A 24,219-nucleotide genomic window follows, 5' to 3' on the forward strand; every position below is an offset into this window, starting at 1 on the left:
GAAAGCATCGGTTCACAAGAGCTACATACAGTTCTTGCAATCCAATTCTTTACCCAACTACTCTTGGACAGTATCTTTCTTTTTGACCTGAGCAATCTGCTGACAAGTCCTAATCAGTTCAAATGTCTTAATTCACTGTCCTTCTACCTTAATGCGTTTCTGAGGAACATTTTGGATAAGAATGAGCAATTTTCTGTTTGTGTTCTGTCTGACATTTCATGTGAAAAGGGCTACAATATGAATCGCAGCTGGGCACATTGAACCCCATTACTATGAACTGAGAAGCTTCTACAGTATATACCACATAACCTTTAGATTCCATTGTTTGTGAAGACTAAATATCATCTCAAATAGTTTCTTTCTTTTCAATTTTGTGTAGGAACTGTGAGATTTAATCTCGACCCTTTCAATGAACATAATGACGCTGACCTCTGGGAGGCTCTGGAGAGAGCGCATTTGAAGGATGTCATCAGGAGGAACTCTTATGGCCTGGATACTGAGGTAAGCTTTCGTAAAGTTACTAGATGTGAAATGTTAATGAAGGGATCATTGCAGTCCCTATTGAATTCGGGTTTATGCTGACGAAACTATTGGAAGTTACCTAACAATGTTAAGGGGGAAAATTATTCAAGTTTTGAAAATTGTCTCGTCAAGGACAAGGATTATTAGAAGATGTCTAATGCATGCAAGTGTTGAGATAGTGACAACAACAGTTGACTAGGTTAATGGCCTTCGGCAGAGAAAGAGAAGAATCGAGTTGAACTGATAGAAGGTAGGCGACATGAGTTAGTATTCAGCAAAAAAGTTTGACATGCATATGCAATGCATTCTCAGCAAAGCACCATCCAGGAAATACAAGCATTTGGAAGCACGAATTATATAGTTAAATTTAGCATGTAAGTTGAAGGAGATGTGCACTAGATTGGTCAGAAAGAAATAGTAATAATCTTGTTTGTATGGTTATAACTACTTTTGCTCGAATGCTCAGCTTGCACTACGGTTAAGCTCATCGCACTGGAGAAATCTCTGAATTGAGACTAATTTTATGATACCTGCAGAATTTCCATAAAATGCATAACGTCCCGCCTTTTGAACTAAATTACAGACCACAAGCAAGAGTAAAAGAGCCTCCAGTCTGGGCAGGACTTGGTGGTATAGCGAGCAGACATTGGAATTGTTTTACCTGCGAAAAGAACTGAAGCGTCCCTTGTATAACGTTTTCTCAATACATAACATATTATAGTGTCTGAAGTCTTAACTGAAGTTGAGATGTCAACTTATGTATGTGTTTGGACTTGTCTATATGCAAGTGGCTGATGTAATGCTCTGCATTATTCTGTTGGCTTTAAAATGTATCCTGTGGGTTCTTTCTAATTAGTTAAGAAAGACGATCGATATTGATGTTGCCTGTGTCCTGTCAAGGTTTCTGAGGGCGGAGAGAACTTCAGTGTCGGACAGAGGCAACTGCTGTGTCTTGCTCGAGCATTACTAAGAAGATCAAAGATTCTTGTTCTGGATGAAGCAACTGCAGCCGTCGATGTTAGGACCGATGCTCTCATCCAGAAAACCATCCGTGAAGAATTCAACTACTGCACAATGCTCATCATTGCTCACAGACTTAACACTATCATTGACACCGACCGAATTCTTGTGCTTGATGCCGGCCAAGTATGTTCTTACATTGCTATTCATCATGCACACATCTGTACAAGCAAGAAATGCATATTAATGGTTTGTCATCATGAATATGTAAAAGTGAAAACCACTCTTATCTCTGAAGTATGATTGTTATGGAGCTTGACACTTTTGAAAAATAAGAACTGAAATTAACCATCTCATTTGATTCAACATAAAAGGACCGTGACTCACCAATGAAAATATTCAAGTATTCGAATGCCATTGCTTTTACATTTCTAATTGTTGTATCGATTGCGATGCTTTCAACTTTCACTTCAGGTAGCAGAACACGATACTCCAGAGAATCTGCTGTCAAACGAAGCGAGCGCATTCTCTAAGATGGTTCAAAGCACGGGTTCTGCCAATGCGCAGTATCTACATGGCTTAGTCCTCCAAAGGAAAGAGAGTAGGTTACGGATGGAAGCGAAACGTCCAGACAGCGAGAGACGACGATCCGCCTCTTCCTACTGGGCTGCCACTGCCAATGTTGCTCTAGCGGTCAGCCTCAATTCCAACAATGCCCTACAGATTTTGAACATCGAGGACGATGACAACAGCAACGACAACATCCTTAAGAGAACAAAAGATGCAGTTATAACCCTTCAGGGTATCTTGGAAGGGAAGCACAACGAAGATATAGAAAATGCTTTGTACAATTATCAAGTTTCTGCTGATAGCTGGTGGTCTGCTCTCTACAAGATAGTCGAAGGTTAGTGCTTCATTCTTGCACATACCTTATTCTATATTTCAATTAGGCTTTCCGCTCGCTTAAGGTTGAGATTGAGGGTACTTGGACCTTCAAAATATGAGGTTGTTCCTGCTTAGAGAAACGACAAAGATCATATGTTATCTACTTTTTGTTCTTATGTATCCTTTCCTGCATTTTCACTCGAAAGTTGCATCTAATTGCTCTTCCTTCATGCAGGTCTAGGTTTGATGAGCAGACTGGCTGATGGTAGATACGAACGACTAGAGCACGAGTTTGGAGACAACTCAGATTGGGATGCTGTGGAAATGTTATAAAAGAAGTGGAGACGTTAACCCAATTCTTCATTTCTAATCGAAGGATTTTACATGCGAAGCCGAAAGCAGAGATATTGCGCTCAGTGGAGAACAATCTTGAATCTGTACATGCGTACGTACTTCTATCAATGTATCATTTATATTTCCCGAAACTGAGCTAAGGTTAAATCTTCCCCCAAGTTTGGTTATGCTCAGTATTAGCGTACTCTTACACCAGTGAATGTGCAGGAAGCCATTAAGCAGGCGATAATTCTTCTTCATGCTTGCTTATTAGTTTCAGTACGAGCATGTGAAAATTCAAACTATTCAATTGGACTCTGAGAATCCAGGATCAGAGCTTGGCTAACCTCACCAAATGGAAGTATTTTATATTAGCCTTCTGTTCAACTTGTCTATGTATTTTTGTACATGATTCAGAGTATAACACGTGATGCTTCTCGTAAGTCTTAGGTAACTTCTTTGTAGGCCTTGAATTTCATTACAGTGCATGAATCTCGTAAGTGTGATAGATTATGATACCTCTTGATTCAAAGCATAAAGGCCCTCTCTGTATTATAGTCGATTCAATGTATACTAGTGAATCTTCTCGGAAGTCTTACTAGTATACCTTGAATTTCCGTGCAACATAAGAATCTGGAAAGTGTGATAGACAACGAATCCTCTTGGTTGCGAAATTACAAAAGCCCTTGCTTACATCAAAATGCGATTTGATGAAGAACAAGAATAAAGCAGGAGTGAAGGGGTCAAAATCTTTAACTTTAGTTTGTAAAATCATTTAGATCTACGCTTGTGACGTTTTTCGCTTTCTAGAAGACATAAAAAATCAATAAAACAAAAGATGAGAATATGTAACGAAAAACTGGAACGAAACCATATCTTTGGCTATTGGAACGTTGGTTATGTGGATGAATTGAAGCAAGAGTATCACCAAGTTAGACCTGATGATCATCCTTGCGGCCCGAACCGACCCTCGAATTTGATCATTTAAGGTGGTTCCAGGGTTCAAGCTCATGTTCGAGCTTCACTTTGCTTTGGCACAACCTGTCAGTAGTCCACCTAAATCAACTAGAAATACTGATCCATGAACTTACATAATAAGCTTATGGCAATGGCTATGAACAGCACTAGCAGCGTAACACAAAGATATGAAGCATTGCTTCCAAGGTGGTCGCGTAGATACGGTGGTGCCGGTGGTTGGGCTCGGTACTGAAGGGGATCCGGCTGGCGTGAGGTCAGGCTGGTGGAAGTTTCACTGATTGCGACCCATAATTTTCCATCCTGAGAGCAATGGTTACTTACTGTTAGCAAAGGTGTGGACGAAGCAATACTTGCCGGCATTGTCAAGGGAAAGGGTGTTGCGGTTGTTGTTGTTGTTGTTGTCGTCATCGTTGTCACCCTTTGCCTCGTTCACGTTGAAGTTGAACATTGCAAAAATAAAGGAAGATCGTCGGCATTGTATTCTTTCTTAAGGGAAAAGATTAAATCAGATTATCAGACAGTACAATCTTTCATTTCTTGATCTCATGTTTCTTTGTCCGAAAAAAAAGAAAAGATCGAAATTCTTTCTTACGTGTTGAAGGATAACAATATGCCGGCGACAATATCTTTCCTGGTAATTCATACTGTTTTGTTTTTTGGGGCCATGGTACTTGATACGATTGAGATCACTGTACATCAAATTGCACTTGTTATTTGGACTTCTTACAAGACAGCTTCCAACGATGGGTGGAGAAAAATATGCCACACTTGTTAATCACCATCGGTGTAAAAGAATCTGTAGCCTTTATTCATTTGATAGAAAGAATTCTGAGTTGCTAGTTTCGATTTAGGAGCCATTTAGCTTTAAGATCGCGTAATAATGAAAGTTTGCAGTGTCGTTGGATTTGCCGAAAGTCGATTTAGAGTTACTGTTTTGCCGGGGATGAATTTTTTGAACTCTTACGCGCGTTGCCAGAACAGTTTCGAGGTTCCTGTGTTTGTCATTGATTTTCGCCCTGTCTACTACCATCTTCGGCTTGGCAAAGCTTAGGGTCTCATAAAATTTCGAAGGAGTTTTCTTTTGATAGTAAGCTCGCTTGAATTTGAGTTCGGTGTAGAGAAATATGATGCGTTAAAGTTCGTCGCTCGAGTGGTTGTTCATTGCACGAGTGGTTGTTGTCGCTCGAATTGGAAAGCAAAGTGGCCATTCATGAGGTTCTGTCAACCCATAGTGAACGATATGATCTCAAAAATTTGAATTGATTATTTCTGGATTCCTTACAAAAGGAATTGCAAAAAGCTGCATGTGTTAGTTACTTTATCAACTTCGTTTACGAATGTACTCTGCTTGATTAATTGATTTGTGAAAGGTTAAATGTTTTACTTTGTGGGAACAAGTTTTTGTGAAACGGATTTATGAGATTGATTCTGGATTGATTTTATAGGTTATTACCGGACAATGTTAGTAACTTGGTATTCATTGTCGGGCCTTGTGCAATACAATTGGTATTGGTAACAAAGCGAGTTAAATGATCTTTAGAAGTAACCGCTCTTGAAAATAATTACCCGGATACATTCGAAGGGACGAATACTTTCGCAAATGATGTGGTCCTTATTGATCATTGTAATTCTAGATCAAATTTTGGTTCCTTAAAAAACATAGAAAAAGTCAACTCAGGTAAATGTTCAACTCTGAAGAGTCGGAGTAAAACCAGAAAATGTTCGGTGGTTGACGTGGCGCGCATTTAGTTCTCATGTCCAATAATATATCGACATGTGTCCACTGAGTTACAATAAAAAGTCAATTTTTTTCTTCTCTTCTTCCTCCTTGATTTGGCTCCCTTCCGTGGCTTGTCACGAACTCCTCCATGGCGTCTTCCATGGTAGTCCTTGATTCGCTCCTGCTTCAGCAGCCGCAGCTTGCGCTTGGTCAATGGCGCGACGGTCGGCAGCGGCCTCCAGCCCCTTCTGCTTACGATGCTGAAGCAGTAAGAAATTAGGAATCAAGGGCCAATTCGGCCAACGTCTAACCCTAAAGAAGAGGTTCCCTCCCAATGATTTTTAAGCTCAACAACTTTATAAAGAAAAATCTTAGAATGCATGCATGCCTTTAAGAAAAAATGACATAAATAGTTCATGAACTTTGACCAAATATGTAATGTCATTCTTAAACTTTTAATTTATTTAATACGATCTGAAAACTTCTGGTACATATTTATTCTAGTCCTCGAATTATAAGAAAATATTCAATGTTGTCCCTCTATTAATTTAATTTCGGGGACAGTATTGAACTTTTTTCATATAACCTAGTGATCGGATTGAACATGTATAAAAAGTTTAGGTACAACATTGGATAAATTAAAAGTTCAAGATGATATTGTAAATGAGTCGAAGTTCATGGATCATTTGCGTAAAAATCCCTATCTTTGTTAATTAGTATTATTGTAAGTCCAAGAAGAAGCCGAAAACATCAAAAGCGCTTGTAACCTAATCAATCATGCGAACATTCCCCCATTACATCCTCCTCTCGTTTCAGCTCATGTCGGCTATGTTACATCGACACGGGACACGACACGCGATACGATACGCGCACGACACGACTCGCCGACACGTGAATTCTAAAAAAATAAAGAATTCCTACAAGCCAAGACACGTTGTACATTAAATATATATTTTTATACATACATCATAAATTATTATTTTCTTGAAGTAAAAAAAAAATAAATAATAAAAAAGCGCTTGAATGAATTTATATAATAATTCTCTTAAACTTTTTTTAGTTTCATGACCAGGAACTCTTCCTATGAGGGAGGGATGACCTCCTAAGAGAATTAAATAATAATGCTCTATGAAAGAATTATGTCTGTCTGTGCACTTCCTTGTTTCGCATCGGCCATGTAACAGAGAAAGTAAGAGAAAGCTTCGTATAAAAAGGAGGCTCAATCACGTGTGGTAAAACATTTGGGTTTGATGGGTTATCAGAAAGGTCTAGCGTGTCTCCTATGTGAAAGCTTGGGTTGATGGGCTAAAGGCTCATGGGAAATGGGGCAGATTATGAGTTTTAAGTACAAGATTTGCGGGAATTAATTTTAGATTGCTGTTGAATCGCGTGTCGGAAACATGCCGGTGTCCGACACGCGAAAATTATTTGGGAGTGTGTCCGTGTAACATAGCTTGTCGGAGGGTTGCCTACGTCAGCAGTGACGCATGCATACCGCCAAATGTTCTTTGTCCGTCTCGGACCACTTTCCTTATTTCCTTGGAAACAAATCACAAACTTCCAACGTCCCATTTGTCCCTCCTTTCATCCTTTTCCCTCTGTCTTTCTTCCCTTTTTCTTGGTGATGATTCCTCAGCGTTTTGCGGTCCATTTCCCACTCCCTCACTCTTGTTGGCTCACTCAAAGCACTGCCTTTTGAAATCAATTGGGAGTTCAAAATTTCGTTTGGGTCATGGCTCAAAGCATTGTTTCGGGGATCGTGGAGACGTCAAAGCTCATGTCGAGTTGAGGAAATTTAACTGGGTTTTCAGTTTGGAACAAAGAGCAATGGACTGTGACTTTACTAGCATTGCAATCTTCAATGGACTGTGACTTCTTGTGATTTTTGCCATAGTGGGTTTTCTTTCTTGACTTCTTTCAATTCCAATTTCCCCTGCAGTATTCATGATGGATGTTTCTGAACATGTGCACTGATTCGGGGGGAAGTTTTTGCTTAACGAGACTTCTGCGTAGGATATAGTTGCAAAGCTGACTGAGGCAGCTGTCATGGACTCTTGCTGTTGTAGGGAAGGATTCATTGCCATTGGAAAAGCAGAGAAGTACTTACTTGAAGTAACAACGGATGCCTTACTTGATCATTTAAAAGATGGGTTTTGAGCGGTTGGAGTGGTATTGCCGGACTGCGGCGAGCGGGATTTGGGCAAGGAGCGCTTTCGGCACGTACACACCTTGCGCTGTGGATTCCTTTGTCATTTCCATATCTCATTTGGTTCTTCTGGGCCTCTGTTGCTACCGAATTTGGTTGATCAAGAGGGCTTCAAAAGCACAGAAATACTGTTTGAGGTTGAAATGCTACAACTATTTGTTGGGATTGGTTTCTTTTTACTGCACTGCCGAGCCTCTGCTGAGGTTGGTGATGGGCTTTTCGGTTTTCAATCTGGATGGTCAGACTAGCCTCCTTCCACATGAGGTAGGAATTTTGCTGTACTGAGTTCCTAGCTTAAACTCTCCAACGTTCACATGATATTTCTTCTTTTGATGAACACACTTGATTTGTTTTTCTTCTTGTTTTTGTTTAATGTGTGGTCATGCACATCGACAGAGTCCCATATAGTAATGTCTTATTGACAAACTTACATTTGGTAGCTAGTTGCTCAGCCGTGACAAACTAAAAATCAACCTTGGGGAAGTAAGTGAACTCTTACAGTTACCTCTTTCCTTTAAGGAGAGCATTAGACTGAAATTGTAGCTTTCTTTTGGAAGAATCTTGGCAACAGCAAATCCTCGCGGGGCTACAGCTGTCCTCCTCGCTGCAACATTCTGTGTAATGTTGGACTTTGTGTTTGGATAAAGCATTGAACTTAATGAAAAACATCCTTCTTTGCACATGCGAGTTTTCCAACTTTCATAGGTTCTGCTATCATTTATAGTTAACTGTTAAATTCCACAACTCTGTTTCTGCTGCTGCCATAATGTGCATTTCAATGCCATTTGCGGACTAATGTCTGACCATAATAGATTGCAATCTGTGTCATACTATGAGTCTTCAGATCACCAGTCTATAACATTGTCAAATGTTGCTGTTTTACATTGGCTGGCAAACTGAGAGTCTAATAACACCTCCTTTTGTCTTTGGCAGATGGTTTCGTTAACCATAGAGTCTCTTGCTTGGTGCTCCATACTGGTTATGATAGGCCTAGGAATGCACATTTACATCTGGGAGTTCAGGTGGCATGTGCAGTTTGGACTCATTTATGTTATGGTGGGGGAAGCCGTGATGCTCAATCTCATCCTCTTGAAGAGAGACAATTATCAGCATCATAGGTTAGTTTTTATCCTATCAGCAGACATTTAACTGTTCATACTTCAGAGTATATGCATCTGATATTTTCTATGTGTACAATTGAATGCAGGTAGAGATATTAAATGTTGTTATTAGATGCTCAGTCAAAGGAATTAACTTTTCTATTGCTAAAATATCATTGCAGAAAGACATATTTGCAAGATTTTTCCATCCATGTCTTGCAATGTGGTTAAATTTCTTCCTTCAACTGGTGCATGTGGCTATACGTATTTTCTGGAAGCATGTCTCTATTGAGTAGCCATAATTAAGGTGACACTGTGATATCACTTTGGGAATGTGAAACTAATTTTGATTGGTCAAAGATGATAGCCACTTATAGGTTTAGTTGCCTTACTCAGTCAACTCTAGAATTGGAAATCTTCCTCGAGGACTTAAAAACCTTTTGGAACCAGGTTATTCTGTTACAATGCATCATAATGTTTGAGTTTAAGATCCATATTCAGATGTTCCAGGGAGGACCTAATTTCCATCTTCTTTATCCTGCAGGTCTGTGCTTTATCTGTATAACAGCAAGGTTTTTTGCCAGGTTACTTCTCTTTCAATAAACCGTTACTCCTGAATCATCTGTTTATAGATTTCCTAAACTTTTGAACAAACAGCTCCTCCTGGGATTCATTTATTAATAGATTTGATAAACATTTGACAATTATTGTAATTTCTTTCTGTCCTGGTTACCTTGATCTTAAAGAATCCTGACTAAATCTTCTTCTTTTTTTTGCTTCATTTGGTGTAGGTTCTGTTTGGGATTCTTATTTTGGTCTATGTTCCGAATCTGGTTCCTTATCAAGGGTATACAATAATCCACGCCGAGCCTCTTGATAGTGTTGAATACGAGGCTCTTCCGGGAGAGGAACAAGTTTGTCCTGAAAGGCATGTCAACATACTTTCCAGTGAGTAATACCAGAACTTCATTTTTTTCTGTCCGATAGTGCTTCTTGTTTGCCATAAGACCAGCCCAGTTCAGCTAGTCCTTATGCATTGACATACGGAGTAGTGCTTGTCACTCTCCAATAAGCACAGATAATGAGCCAATAATTTGACATTTGTTGATTGTGTCTGCTTGATGAGTCCAATTTGCTTGTATTGCTTGCTTTCTGATGGTGGCATTTGTTGGTTCCCTATTTGTGTATATCTCTTCCTCCCTGAAGCAAAATGTAATTGCTTTGCTTGAAAAGTGAACTGAGACCTTTCTTTGGGGGTCTAGTGAAATTTCTTTAGTGTTTTTTTTATTAGTCAGCTGCTTATTCTTTTGTCATTAATGATACTAGCTCATTCTCTCTCTCTCTCTCTCTCTCTCTCTCTCTCTTAAAGGGATATACTTTTTGTGGATGACTCCACTTATGCTGCGAGGCTACAAGAGACCAATTACTGAGAAGGATGTTTGGAAGTTAGACTCTTGGGATCAGACTGAGACGCTGTATAAAAGGTTCGCGTCTGTCACTTTTCTGTAGCTGTATTCCTAACTTCCTGTGTATTCAGATGCGATTCTAAAGCATCACAATCATATCTTATTTTGCAGGTTCCAGAAATGCTGGGCCAAAGAGTCTCAAAGGCCCAAACCGTGGCTCTTAAGAGCATTGAACAGCAGCCTTGGGGGAAGGTTTCATTCTTCAAAACAAGTTTGATTGGGCAGTGCACTGGCATCTGTCCGGCATTATTCTGTAAGCTTCCTCATTGTTCAAATGTTCCCTATCTCATTTTACTTGTTTCCTTTGCTTTTTCAGGTTTTGGTTGGGAGGCTTCTTTAAGGTATCATACGTGCCCTTGATGACCTAATTGAACTAATTGAAAACCTTGCTCATCCTAAAATGTTCAGATTCCTTAGTTGTGGTGAATAGTTGCTCAATCACATGTTGTGACTCCTTTCCTAATAAGATGATCATATACTATACATGCCCATTACACCATTAGTTTGGTTGAGCAGAACATTTGAAACTGATGAACCTGAAAGAAAAAAAATCGTTTTCTAGAAAACTGGAGCTCTAAGGATTCATCTTGGGATTGAGCTTGAACGATCACTATAGTAACAATACTTAAAGAGCATTTTGTTCACTTCAATATGCAATGCTCATTGGAAGCTTGGTAACTCTTTCTTACACTATAACTACAGATTGGGACAGATCTTTCCCGGTTTGCAGGGCCCACATTGCTGAACCACCTCCTTCAAGTAAGTTGCTCCAAGACCCCCTCCTCTCTCTCTCTCTCTCTCTCTCTCTCAGATCCATTTTCAAATTAATGCTGGACTATACTTTTAAGATTTTGATGAAATCCTAGAATTGTGAATCTTTATATTCTAGAAATATGTGCTTCATTATGGAACAGTGTTTCGATGACCTTCCGCTTCAAATGATTAGAACATTGTTCGACAGGCCATCTTTCTATGGAAAACTTGAAAGGTTGTTCACAGGGAGGGCGGACCCTGGCAGAAACAGACTTTGCATGCTTTTCTTAGGGTAAAATATCATTTTCTAGTAATTATCTCTGTGTGCTCCATGTGTTGTTGTGACAGAGAAGCTTCTCCAATATACACAGGGCAAAATGAACAGCAATGGCATAATGACTATAGGGACTACGATTAATTTAGTGAGAATCTCACTGTTCTTTTCTATGGCACATTGATCTTGAAGTCTCAATTGCCTTGCCTTCCATGACGAAAAATATTCTGCATAGAGACTGACATTTTGTTTTTGTATTTCATTCAACATCATGGTGGATTATGATCGATGCTCTAGGAATGGATTTTTTTTTTTTTTCTGATGCCTCTTTCTTTGCAACGTGCAGTCGATGCAAAGAGGGGACCCTGTGTGGATTGGTTACGTCTATGCCTTTTCGATTTTTGTTGGTGTGGTATGATCCTTTCTTTGTATTTTGTCAAGGCTTTGATTTATGTTAGGACACAGAATCCTTTCCTTCTAAGTTTGCATACCGTTAAGTTTTCATAGTGCAATATGTGAAGTAAAAATAATTACCACCTTTGTAGATGGTAAATTCCCACTTTTATTGCATTTCTTTGTATTTTGTCAAGGCTTTGATTTATGTTAGGACACAGAATGCTTTCCTTCTAAGTTTGCATACCGTTAAATTTTCATAGTGCAATATGTGAAGTAAAAATAATTATCACCTTTGTAGATGGTAAATTCCCACTTTTATTGCATTTATCTCGAAAGTAAATTTGTAACCATATGCCAATATTGTCTGCTTTACTCATATTTACCGGTGCCTCTGTCTTTTGGTTCTGATCCCATGATCATGTCCTTTCATCAATAAGAAATGCAAAAATTGCTGTTTTTGGATATGTTATTGACTTCTGATTGGACTCTGTACAGTTGTTCGGTGTGCTTTGTGAAGCCCAGTATTTTCAGAATGCATATCGGACAGGATTTAGGCTGAGGTCAACTTTGGTATAACCTCTACCTGATGTGTACTAGTCCCCACTATCAGATGTTTAGTCTAGATGGTTCTTCGTCTTTTGTCGTACTAGCGCAATTACCATTGCTTATACAACCTAATTGGTAGGTGGCGGCCATTTTCCGCAAATCCTTAAGACTCTCTCATGAGGGTGGCAAGAAGTTCCAATCTGGAAAGATAACAAACATGATAACAAAAGATGCTAATGCACTTGAGGCAAGATTCTTACCGCAGACATGATTATGACATTGCAACTATAGTTCTCTTATTTCTGCAACGTGATTTGGTTCAGTCAATGGTGACATCTTCCTTAGTTCAGAAATCGTATACCTGGCTCTTTTGATTTTGCAAAAGTGGATTTTGTGAAAATACATCTTAAATGATACCTGACATTTCAGCAAATGTGCCAAGAACTTCACAACTTGTGGTCGGCTCCATTTCGTATTGTCATTGCCATGGTTCTTCTGTACCAGCAATTAGGCGTTGCTTCGCTGCTTGGATCTCTCGTGCTTGTCCTCATGATCCCATTGCAAGTAAGCTTGTGCTCTCTTATTCCCTCGAAAGTTGATCATCTGTATAACATCGGTAATACCAATTTCTTCCATGATTAGTAACGGTTTGCCAATTTAAGTTAAATGCATATATATATGCTAATATTTTTTTCTGACTTGGAGGTTCCACTTGTCTTGAACTTTAATTGTTATGAAGGGCATTCTGATCTAGGTACTCAGAAGAGGTTGTTTATCCTCTGAATTTCTATATACTAACGGTTGTATAGGAGTAGTATTTCTGATAGGCAATATCATACTGGTGTGGCGCTTTGTGCTACAATGCATGCTTTAGGTAAGCCTAATGTGGTTGCTCAAGACATGAACGCAATTATATCTTATTGCCATTATGACCAAAGGATAATGGTCTAACAAGTAAAGAGTTCCATGACCCAAAATAAGTGATGTCTGCCTACACTGCTTATTGCTCATTAATAAATTCCCAGACTCACAATCTCTATATTATTCGCCATGTGGTTAGCTAAGAGATGTTTTCTGCGCGACATCGTCACTCTCAGCTCATGGATTAACATTTCTATCATGATGATTAATTGTCTATCTGTCGATCAATTGGCTTACATGTTCTAAATCTTTTCCATGGTGAACTAGACGATCATAATCAGCAAAATGCGAAAACTCACCAAGGAAGGGCTGCAGTGGACTGACAAGAGAGTCAGCCTCATGAACGAAATCTTGGCTGCAATGGACACTGCAAAGTATGGGAAGCTCGGGCCTACATTCTCTATGGCTGTGTTCTTTTTATAATGACTGAAATTCATTGGAAAAATTCTTGCAGATGTTGTGTTTGGGAAAAGATCTTTCAATCTAGAGTTCAAGAAGTACGAAATAATGAGCTTTCATGGTTCCATAGAGCACAACTACTATCTGCGGTATGGATGGTTTCAAAATGAAGATGATCTTATGCCTTCTGATTGTGGAATTATCTTCTGTATTGACAGTTGAAAAATCTTGCTTTCCCCGATATGCATGTCCATGTCAGTAAATAATACATATGTACGTGCGTGCGCACGTACACACACTCATACACGCGCGGGCACACAGAGAGAGAGGGAGAGAGAGACAGAGATCGAAAATCCTTTGTGGCAGGATATTGCTTGCATAAAAACAGAATTGTGAAAACACTTTTCATGGAGCGACGTGTTTTGACTTTCTGTTCGGTGTAAGCTTACCAAGCAGACCGACAGCAGTTAAATTTCTTTCATAAGAACTCATGTGCTAGCAATTCAAATTCTCTATTTCTTTTCGTACAGAGAGTAAGTGTAAATTTGAAGAAAGGTGATTGATCTACTGTGTCAAATCATCCATCTGGTCTTGGACTCTGTTAACCATTTTGTGTCAGCTGAGTAGTCATAGACTTATACTAGCTGTTTGAATCAGCAGATTCATTACCAAAAAGTGTAAGGAAAATAGTCTCCATTTGTTTCTCAATTTGCAATACACAAATGAATTGGGACCCTCTTTGTCAGGTGGGAGAGAGATCTAATGGACATGGCATTTTCATTTGTCTGAGAGTTTAACTTTGGTGGCAGTTCAACAGCTTCATAGTGAACAGCATCCCCATCATCGTAACCGTAGTCTCATTTGCGAGATTCACTTTACTTGGTGGGGATATGACACCAGCGAGAGCATTTACATCACTTTCTCTTTTTGCGGTGCTACAGTCTCCTCTGAACAGGCTACCTAACTTGATGTCTCAGGTTCTTTCACTTCATCCTATCCTCATTTCTGTGTCTCTGTACGCAATAGAATAGTCTATGGATCTACTCCATTGTCGACCAACATGTGTGGTTATAATGTGGTTTGTGAAAAATGTCATTTTGTTTTTCCTCCTAATTGTGTACCTTGGATATGTTGTTTGTGATATCCTCACTCAGTTTAAGTATTAATTCATCTTGCTTTAGCGAAGAAGAAAATGATTGACAATACTAAGCTGCTACGAAAATGAGATAGAATATCCAAGGTGAACTGCAGTAGATCATCTTACTGATGGGTATGGTTCTTTGAGTTGGACAACACAGCTTGCAAAAAGTGGACGATCATTTCTCATATACTAAATTTTTGTCTAAACTAAACTGATTTTCTAGTTGTGGAAATAGCATAAAAATAAAAATTTAATAAGTTGAAGGTTGAACCTGTAATATCAATGTGATAATTGAAAGGGAAGGCTATAACCATGTTGTGATAACTAAATCTGTATCAGATTATCTCTTCATTAATCTGCTTTTATAATATTTGGAAAGTGGGAATCAGAATTTTTGTTTTGTGCTTATTACGTTTTTTTACCTTTGCTTTCTCAAAGATGATGTGTATTCTCTTAGATCCGGCAACCTTATTTTAACAGTGCTTGGAAACATTTGTATGTCATATTTTAGTTTCCAATCGTACTTTTGTGTCCCAGGTTGTTACCGCTAATGTTTCCCTGCAACGTTTGGAGGAACTATTTTTAACAGAAGAGAGAGTTGTAGTTCCAAATCCACCGATTGAGCCAGGACAGTCAGCTTTTTCAATCAAAGATGGGCACTTTTCATGGGACTCAAAGGTCAATTTAACATATGCCTCATTTTTTTCTGGCAAATCACTTACATTTTCCCTTTTCAATGTGAAGAAACTGTTGACTTCAGTTTGTGCGAATTGTCTGGGTTTTAGGGGTTGTAACACCATCGACATGCATTTATAAACAAAAATAACCCCTGCCGCGATTTGAAGCATGAGGGCATCTTAGAAGTTTTTCATGAACCGCGAAGTTAGTTGATGCCGTAATCAAAATTTAAAGCACAGCTTCATTGAACAACTTAAGCATTTAGTTAAGTGATTGGTGCACTCGCAACTTCTACAAAGGTGACCAATCGTGCAAGGAAACTCGTGCGAATTTCTAGAGTGTAATTCTTTGGGGTGAATTCACTCTTGCTAAATGTCTGAGGAGGCAAATAACTGAACTCAAAACTCAGAGGAATGTGTCTCTTTTTCCATCGTTTTGAAATTTCAAGTTAATGTAACTATGTCATTCTCACTGATATAATATATGATAATTTATGGTGGTTTCCAGTCTTTTCGTTGCCATATCTTATTTCAACTGGTGGCTAAATTTTCAGCTAACTTCAGGTAGAAAAACCCACATTGTCGAACATCAATCTGGACATACCAGTTGGGAGCTTAGTTGCTATTGTTGGTGGTACTGGAGAGGGAAAGACATCTCTCATATCTGCAATGCTCGGTGAAATCCCACCTATCTCCGATGCATGCGTTACTATACGGGGAACCGTTGCTTATGTTCCTCAAGTATCGTGGATTTTCAATGCCACTGTAAGTTGCACAGTGCTGGTTTTGTTTCCGTCAATGTTGGAAACAATATCATCATTTTATCTCTTGTCCTAATCCCTAATGTGGGATATCAGGTGCGTGACAACATATTATTTGGGTCCGAATTTGAACCAGAAAGATATTGGAAGGTGGTCAGCGTTACTGAACTGGAGCATGATCTTGATTTGCTTCCAGTTAAGTGGGACTTAGTGCTTTGCAAGATTCTCTTATTCACACGAAATGTGATCCATTAATTATCTGTCTCAATACGTCAGGGTCGCGATCTTACAGAGATTGGTGAAAGAGGGGTGAATATAAGCGGAGGGCAAAAGCAGAGGGTTTCTATGGCCAGGGCTGTTTACTCGAATCCAGATGTTTACGTATTTGATGACCCTTTAAGTGCTCTGGATGCTCATGTTGGTCGACAGGTATGAAATTCATGACACAGGATATTACTCACTTCAGATTACCATAGGTGTAGCAATTGATGTAATAGGGCTTCACTATTATCTGTACTTGAAAAGCTTTTAATGCCAAGCATGCTCAAATGCTTCAGTTAAACAAGGATAAAAATTCTGATCCTACAGTCCTGCCCTTAAAATAACTTGCTGCAATCAATCTTAGGATGATTGAAGAAATGTCTGCTAATTTCAAAACTCATAAAGTATTTTCTGATTTGGGACTTCTTAATTTAAATTTAGGTATATCTATTATTGTCTTTGTTTCACCATTTTTTTAATAGTTGTTAACCCATCCAAACTTTTGGCTGGACTTATCTCCACGTCTCAAGTGAACTTTAGTTTCCTATTTATAGATCTTCCATTCAATAGGATCTCTTTTTTGAAATTTCGGAAATGAGGCCAATTCCTTTACTAGCTTATACTAACCCAGAGTCACCTACAGGTGTTTAATAGCTGTATCAAGGAAGATCTGCAAGGGAAGACGCGGGTTCTTGTCACGAACCAGCTACATTTTCTTCCTCAAGTCGATCGAATCATTTTGGTTCATGAAGGAATGGTCAAAGAGGAGGGGACTTTTGAGGAGCTCTCTAGAAGCGGGGTACTGTTCCAGAAACTTGTAGAGAATGCAAGAAAAATGAAGTTACAAGCAGAAGACGAGGAGAAAACATCCAAAGCAGCAGCTGACAGCATTATCAATAAATTGCCAAAAGATCAAGGCAGTGGGAAGAAAGGTAAAGGAGGGAAGTCAGTGTTTATTAAGCAAGAGGAACGGGAAACGGGTATCGTCAGTTGGAAAGTCCTGATGAGGTAGTGAAATCCAGGATATGAAGCTTTAACTGCTAATACTTATCGTATAGACATGTTATTTACGAAAAAAAAGGCTTACTTTTGGATGAGAAATTCATGACCTAAAAACTTTCTTGAACTCTACAATGGAACTAGGTTCAAATTAGCCAATTAAATGGCCTCAAACATATGTTTGATATGTCAGATAATAAGTTCAAGAAAGTCCATGCAATGCTTAATACTCTATGGAGGCAATATTGATGTAAGATTGTGCAACATTTGTTTCTCAGCTTCACTTGACATCACTCAAAATGTGGTCTCTAGGTACCTTTTCCTGCAATGCTTAGGTTTCCTCCACATGATAACTATTGTGTCACACATAGCATTAAATGCTTCTAAACACCTATGGTCGATGCATTTGCTAATTCCTTTTTCGTGAAAATCGAACACTGTGTTTTGTTTTGTGAAATGCTTTGTTCCCTGTATTTTTATTAGGACTCATAAATCTGGACCACATTGTACAGAATTACATAGCAATAATGCTTCTTATCTGTGACATGTATATGAACTGAGTTTCTTTTTCGCTTAATCTATTTTAGGTACAAAGGGGCACTGGGAGGTCCATGGGTTGTGGCAGTATTCTTTATCTGCTATATTTCAACTGAAGTTCTTTGAATTTCAAGTAGCATGTGGTTGAGTTTCTGGACAGACCAAAGCACTTCAGAGAACTACAGACCAGGATTCTACATATTGATCTACGCACTCCTGTCCTTTAGTCAGGTACGTCAAAACAGTAGATAGATCTCCTAAGTTTACTATCCTTTATACAGTAGCTCGCACTTCTATAATTTCATTCTTGATTATTGATGAAGTGGGAAAGCCACATTACCTCTCAGTCCTTGAGTTTGGATTTCAATACCTTGTTGTAGTGCAGAAAAGGAAATGAAATTTTAATGAGAATCTGATACCATGAAACAGACTATTTGCTAGCTCTGCTATTTTTTAGATATCTGCATTTTAGAGTCTTTGGTGGATGTGGATATATGTCACCTTGAAGTGCAGGTCTTTCTAGCAACTCCCATGATGACTCCTGTGTTTCCTTGAATCAGGTGACTGTGACACTGACTAATGCTTATTGGTTGATTATTTCGAGTCTTCATGCGGCAAAAAGATTGCATGATTCTATGCTCCAGTCTATATTAAGGGCACCAATGCTTTTCTTTCACACCAATCCAATGGGAAGAATAATCAACAGGTTTGCCAAGGATCTAGGTGACATAGATTGCAATGTCGCACAACTTGTGGATATGTTTATAGGCCAAGTCTGGCAGCTACTTTCGACTTTTGTGCTTATAGGAATTGTGAGCACAATATCACTTTGGGCCATAATGCCGCTCTTGATCCTGTTTTATGCAGCCTATCTGTATTACCAGGTAAATGCAGTCTTGTTTTGGTCCTAATGCTTTTTCATACAAGGTTATATGTGCTCTGCTACTTACAACCAGAATTGCCAAGCCTTGTCCCACTAAGTGGGGTTGGCTATTTTCTTTTGCTACATAAGCTGACAACCTGATGTTGTATTTGCATTTTTTGTTATGCTTGTGACACTACGAGCTGGCATTTAGATGTTTCATAGTGGAAGTTCTGAAACACAATTTCCATTATTCTTCTATAGTAGAAGGCAACACTTCTTTTTGCCATTATATGAAACAGTGACCAGGTAATGAGCACAAATGGCTCAGAACGAAAATCTCTTTTAGCCATTCTTTTGTCATTTTTTGGGTCGAGGGGGTGTTAATTATCAAGAATAAGAGTAAAATGTTGCTCGATAGCATTGCATCTCTTGTTCGGGAAAAGGACACCACAAGTGCTATAACTTTCACACTACGCTCAAACTTTTGTTTTGATCAAGTGAGTGTCATAACTTTTTCTCCGATCGCTTTGTCATATAACTTTTGAATCGATCACTTGAGTGTCATATTTCTAAACGTTCAGCACAAGTACCATGCCACTTTGGATTTCCAGCACTTGGGCAAAAGTTTTAAAGAGTTATGGTACTCAAGTGATTAATTGAAAGTTGTGACACTCAGTTGAAGGTTCTTTAGAAGTTAATGATGCTCAAGTGATTGCAAAAGGAGTTACAGTGCTCAGTTGAGCACCGTACAAAAGTTATAGCACTTGTGTGTCTTTATCCCCTCTTGTTCTAAAGCATGCTTTGTCCTCTACCCATAGCCGAGTTCTTTGGAAGTTTGGATATAATGGTCCTTTAATTGTTTGCCTTGTGTTGTAAACAGACTACATCTCGTGAAGTGAAACGATTGGATTCAATCACCAGATCTCCAGTTTATGCGCAATTCGGAGAAGCATTGAACGGCTTGTCGACAATACGTGCATATAACGCATATGATAGATTGGCCACCATTAATGCCAAGGCCATGGACAATAATATCAGATTCACCCTTGTCAATATCAGTTCCAACCATTGGTGCTCCATTAGGTTGGAGACTCTAGGAGGCATAATTGTCTGGTTGACCACGACATTTGCAGTCATGCTGACCGGAAAAGCAGAAAACAGAGCAGCGTCTGTTTCAACTATGGGTCTCCTCCTCAGCCACACTTTGAATATAAGGAACCTTATGGGCGGTGTTCTCAGCCAAGCAAGCAGAGCTGAGAATAGTCTAAATGCCGTAGAGCGTGTGGGTGCATACATAGAGTTGCCTTCCGAGGCTCCGGCTATAATAGAGAACAACCGGTCCCCTCCCGGTTGGCATTCATCAGGATCAATGAAATTTGAAGATGTGGTCCTTCGTTACAGACCTGAACTTCCTCCCATCTTGCATGGACTGACTTTTACGGTCGCACCCCGTGAGAAGGTGGGAATAGTTGGAAGAACTGGTGCTGGAAAATCTAGCATGATAAATGCTTTGTTCCGCATTGTCGAGCTGGAAAAAGGAAGAATCTTGATCGATGGATGCAACATTTCTAAAATAGGACTGGAAGATTTGCGGAAAGTCCTTAGCATCATACCGCAATCACCGGTTCTTTTGTCGGGTAGGTACTGTGAAATTATTTTATCACCCTAACTTGTTTGTTAAAATCGCTTCGTTCTTCCCTCCCCCATTTCCCTCAACCTCTCTGATGTTTCTATAGGAGATTCTGCTAACAATTTCATGCTTTAAGTCTTCTTACTGGTTGACATTGCTATGGCGTCAAACCAATACATAGCTGAGAGTTTTCTCTTTCCCTTATTATGTCCAATATTGGAGCTCCAGAACTTTTCTACTCCTTGGAGCAAGCATCGGTTCACAAGAGCTACTTGCAGTTCTTGCAATCCAATTTTTTAACGAACTACTCCGGGATGGTTACTTTCTTTTTTACATAAACAATCCAGCTGACGAGTCCTATTGAGTCCAAATGTCTTCATTCTCTGTACTTCTACTTTGGTTTAATTTCAAAAAATATTCTGGATAAAAATGACCAAGTTTCTTTTAAGGGAAAATTCCAAATAAGGGCCTGAAGTGGTTATGGCAATTTCAATAAGGGCTTGACGCCGATCGGCTAAAGATCCCGGCCTGTCATGGGCATCCAGAGACAATTTTAATTCAAAATTTTAAATTTTTTACCTTTTTCTTTTCTTTTTTCTGGTTTCTTTTTTTTTTCCGTCTTTGTTGCGAGGCCCTTGTAGGTTGCTCGTGGAGTCCTCACCGGCCGCCGGCTAGGCGACCCTCGCCCAGATCCGGCAAGGGCCGGCCTCATCTGTGGCAGGTGAGGGTGGCCCTTGCCAAATTGGGCAAGGACGACCCTCGCTTAGGCAAGGCCGACCCTCGCCTGTGACTTTCGAGGGCGGCCTTGCCTAGGGCTCACATGTAGTCGGCAAGGGTGACCCTCGTCCAGCCCTCGTCGGGCATTGCCGGTGGTTAGTGCTAGTCATCGAATCAAATAAAAAAAAGGCAGAAAAAGGAAAAAAGGAAAAAAAAATTAAAAAAAAGTAAAAGACAAAAATGCCCTTGACCAGCTTGATGGCTTCTTTGAGACTAACATAACCACTTCAGGCCCCTATTTGAAACAAGGTCTACTTTAGGCCTTTATTTGAGAAAATGAGGGCACTTCAGGCCTTAATTTGAAACAAGATCCACTTCAAGCCCTTATTTGAATCAAGGTCCAATTCAAGCCCTTATTTGAGAAAATGAGAGCACCTCTTATCATTATTTGGAATTTTCTCTTCTTAGGCTACAGTACGAATCATAACTGCATACACTAAACTCCATTACTGTGGAGATACCATTATTTGTGGGGACTAGATATCATCTCCAAGAGTTTCTTTCTTTTCAATTTTGTGCAGGAACTGTGAGATTCAATCTCGACCCTTTCAATGAACATAATGACATTGACCTCTGGGAGGCTCTGGAGAGAGCACATTTGAAGGATGTCATGAGGAGGAACTCTAAAGGTTTGGATGCTGAGGTAAGCTTGCAATAAAGTTACTAGATTTAAAATGGTGATGAAGGGATCATTGCAGTTCCTATTGAATTCGGGTCTATGCTGACGAAACTATTGGAAGTTACCTAACAATGATTGAGAGTAAATGTTAAAAGTCACGAAACTTGTCATGTGAAGGACAAGGATTGTTAGACGTTGTCTAAAGCAGGCAAGAGTTGAGATAGTGATTATAACAACCAACTAGGTCAATGCCTTTTGGCAGAGAGAGGAGAGAAATTGAGTGGAGCTGATACAAGGCAAGTGACATGAATTAGCTTTCAGCGAAGAAGTTTGACAGTCCAGGAAAACAACTATACTTTTAGAAACACAAATTTTGTATCTAAAATTAGCATGGATGTAAAACTTTTTGAAGTTAAAAGGAGATGAGACGAGATTCGCGACACATAAGTTGCTATAGTCTTCTATGTATGATTATAAATACTTTTGTTTGTATGCACTGCTTGCACTATGGTTAGCTCATCTCAACGGAGAAATCTTCGGAGAGAGACTAATTTCGTAATATCTGCAGAATTTCCATTGAATGCATAATATCCTCCTGAACTAAATTATAGACCACAAGGCAGGCTAAAAGAGCCATTATATCTAGCAAGATAAGATGTTATAGCATCTGAAGTCTTAATTGAAATTGATATGTTGATTTTTACATATGTTTTGACTTGTCTATACACAAATGGCCTATGCAATGGTCTGCACTCTATTGGCTTTAAAATGTTCCTGTCAGTTCTTTCTAGTTAGTTAAGAAAGGCAAAATTAAAGATCTCCCGACTTGTCCTGTCAAGGTTTCTGAGTGCGGAGAGAACTTCAGTGTTGGACAGAGGCAACTGCTGTGTCTTGCTCGAGCATTACTAAGAAGATCAAAGATTCTTGTTCTAGATGAAGCAACCGCTGCTGTTGATGCTAGAACGGATGCTTTCATCCAGAAATCCATCTGCGAAGAATTCAACTACTGCACCATGCTCATCATCGCCCACAGACTTAACACCATCATTGACACCGGCCGAATACTTGTGCTCGATGCCGGCCAAGTATGTTTGAACACTGCTCTACATCATGCATACGATTTGTCTTCATGTATGTGTAAAAGTGAAAACTGCTCTAGTCTCTGAAGAATGGTTGTTATTGCTTGGAACTTTTTAAAAATGAGAAGCGAAATTACCCGTCATATTTGATTCAACATAAAAGGACCATGCATCCCCACTGAAATATTCAGGCATTTCAATGTGCTGTGTTTCTACTTTCTTATGTAAGTACTAATTGGGATGCTTTCAAACTTTCACTTCAGGTAGCAGAATATGATACTCCGGAGAATCTGCTGTCCAATGAAGCGAGTGCATTCTCTAAGATGGTTCAAAGCACCGGTTCTGCTAATGCACAGTATCTACGCGGGTTAGTCCTCCAAAGGAAAGAGACAAGGTTACGAATGGAAACGGAACATTTAGACAACGAGAGACAATGATTGACCTCTTCCAATTGGGCTGCAGCTGCCACTTTCGCTATGGTGGTCAGTTCTAATTCCAATAACGCCCTTCAGATATCGAATATCAATGAAGACAGCAAAAGCAGCGAAAACATCCTCAAGAGAACGAAAGATGCAGTTATAACCCTTCAGGGGAAGGGATGCACAAGGAAGATATAGAAAATGCTTTGTGCCATTGTCAACTTACCTGCTGATAGCTGGTGGTCTGCTCTCTACTAGATAGTTGAAGGTTAGTGCTTCATTCCTGCACATACCTCATTATTCTGAATTTTAATTAGGCTCTCTGCTGCTTACAGTTGTTGCGTGAGATCAAGTACTAGGACCTTCGAAACATAAGGTTGTTCCTGCTTATAGATGGGTGGAATTGTGAAAGTATTAGGAAAGAGACGACAAATATTATACGGAATCTTCTGTTTCTTCTTATGTATCATTTTCTGCATTTTCATTCATACATTGTATCTAATTAATCTTCCTTGGTGCAGGTCTAGGTTTGACCAGCAGACTGGCTGACAGTAGATAAGAACGACTGGAGCACGAGTTTGGAGACAACTCCTATTAAAATTAGCATTCTGTGGCAACTTGTCTATGTAATTTTTTTTTTTTATCATGATTCGAAGTATGACGCATGAATCTTTATGCAAGTCTTACATAACTTCTTCGTACGTCTTGAATTTCCTTGCAGTGCATGCATCTTGCAAGTGTGATAGATCATGAATCCTCTCAATTCGAAATTGCAGAGTTTGGTATAGAACAAATTCAAAGTAGGGGTCGAGGGTCGACATCTTAACTTTTATTTTGTGAAATCATTTAGATCTAGGTTTGTGGAGTCTCTCTTTCTAAGAGGAGAATGTGTAACAAAAGAAAGAAAGAAAAGGAACAAAACCTTAAGGTTGTTCCCAGGTTTAAGCTTATGTTCGAGCTTTACTTGGTTCAGACCCAAATTTTAACTTTTGCAC

At 39.3% G+C, this 24,219-nt stretch overlaps 1 protein-coding gene, 1 long non-coding RNA gene and 1 pseudogene across 5 annotated transcripts in view; 2 read left to right on the plus strand and 1 right to left on the minus strand.

The window, feature by feature from the left end:
• LOC115726799 (ABC transporter C family member 12-like) overlaps positions 1-2,916 on the plus strand; it is an 83,878-nt gene extending 80,962 nt beyond the window's left edge. For all 4 annotated transcript variants that reach the window (XM_048285081.1, XM_048285080.1, XM_048285079.1 and 1 more), the window contains 4 exons: positions 380-501; positions 1,423-1,668; positions 1,957-2,386; positions 2,603-2,916. In XM_048285081.1, the coding sequence (XP_048141038.1) occupies positions 380-501; positions 1,423-1,668; positions 1,957-2,386; positions 2,603-2,700 (896 nt within the window). In that variant the 3' untranslated portion in view covers positions 2,701-2,916. The remainder of the gene's footprint in view (positions 1-379; positions 502-1,422; positions 1,669-1,956; positions 2,387-2,602) is intronic.
• Positions 33-21,651, minus strand: LOC125316547. Its single transcript, XR_007199681.1, has 3 exons — positions 21,521-21,651; positions 15,966-15,969; positions 33-230 (listed from the first exon to the last, which is right to left on the minus strand). It is a non-coding gene; the product is annotated as an uncharacterized LOC125316547 (long non-coding RNA).
• On the plus strand, positions 6,979-23,996 carry LOC115726805 (annotated as a pseudogene).
• Positions 23,997-24,219: the final 223 nt, after the last annotated feature.

This window comes from Rhodamnia argentea, chromosome 9 (genome assembly GCF_020921035.1).
Source record: "Rhodamnia argentea isolate NSW1041297 chromosome 9, ASM2092103v1, whole genome shotgun sequence".
In the NCBI taxonomy this organism is placed as follows: domain Eukaryota; kingdom Viridiplantae; phylum Streptophyta; class Magnoliopsida; order Myrtales; family Myrtaceae; genus Rhodamnia; species Rhodamnia argentea.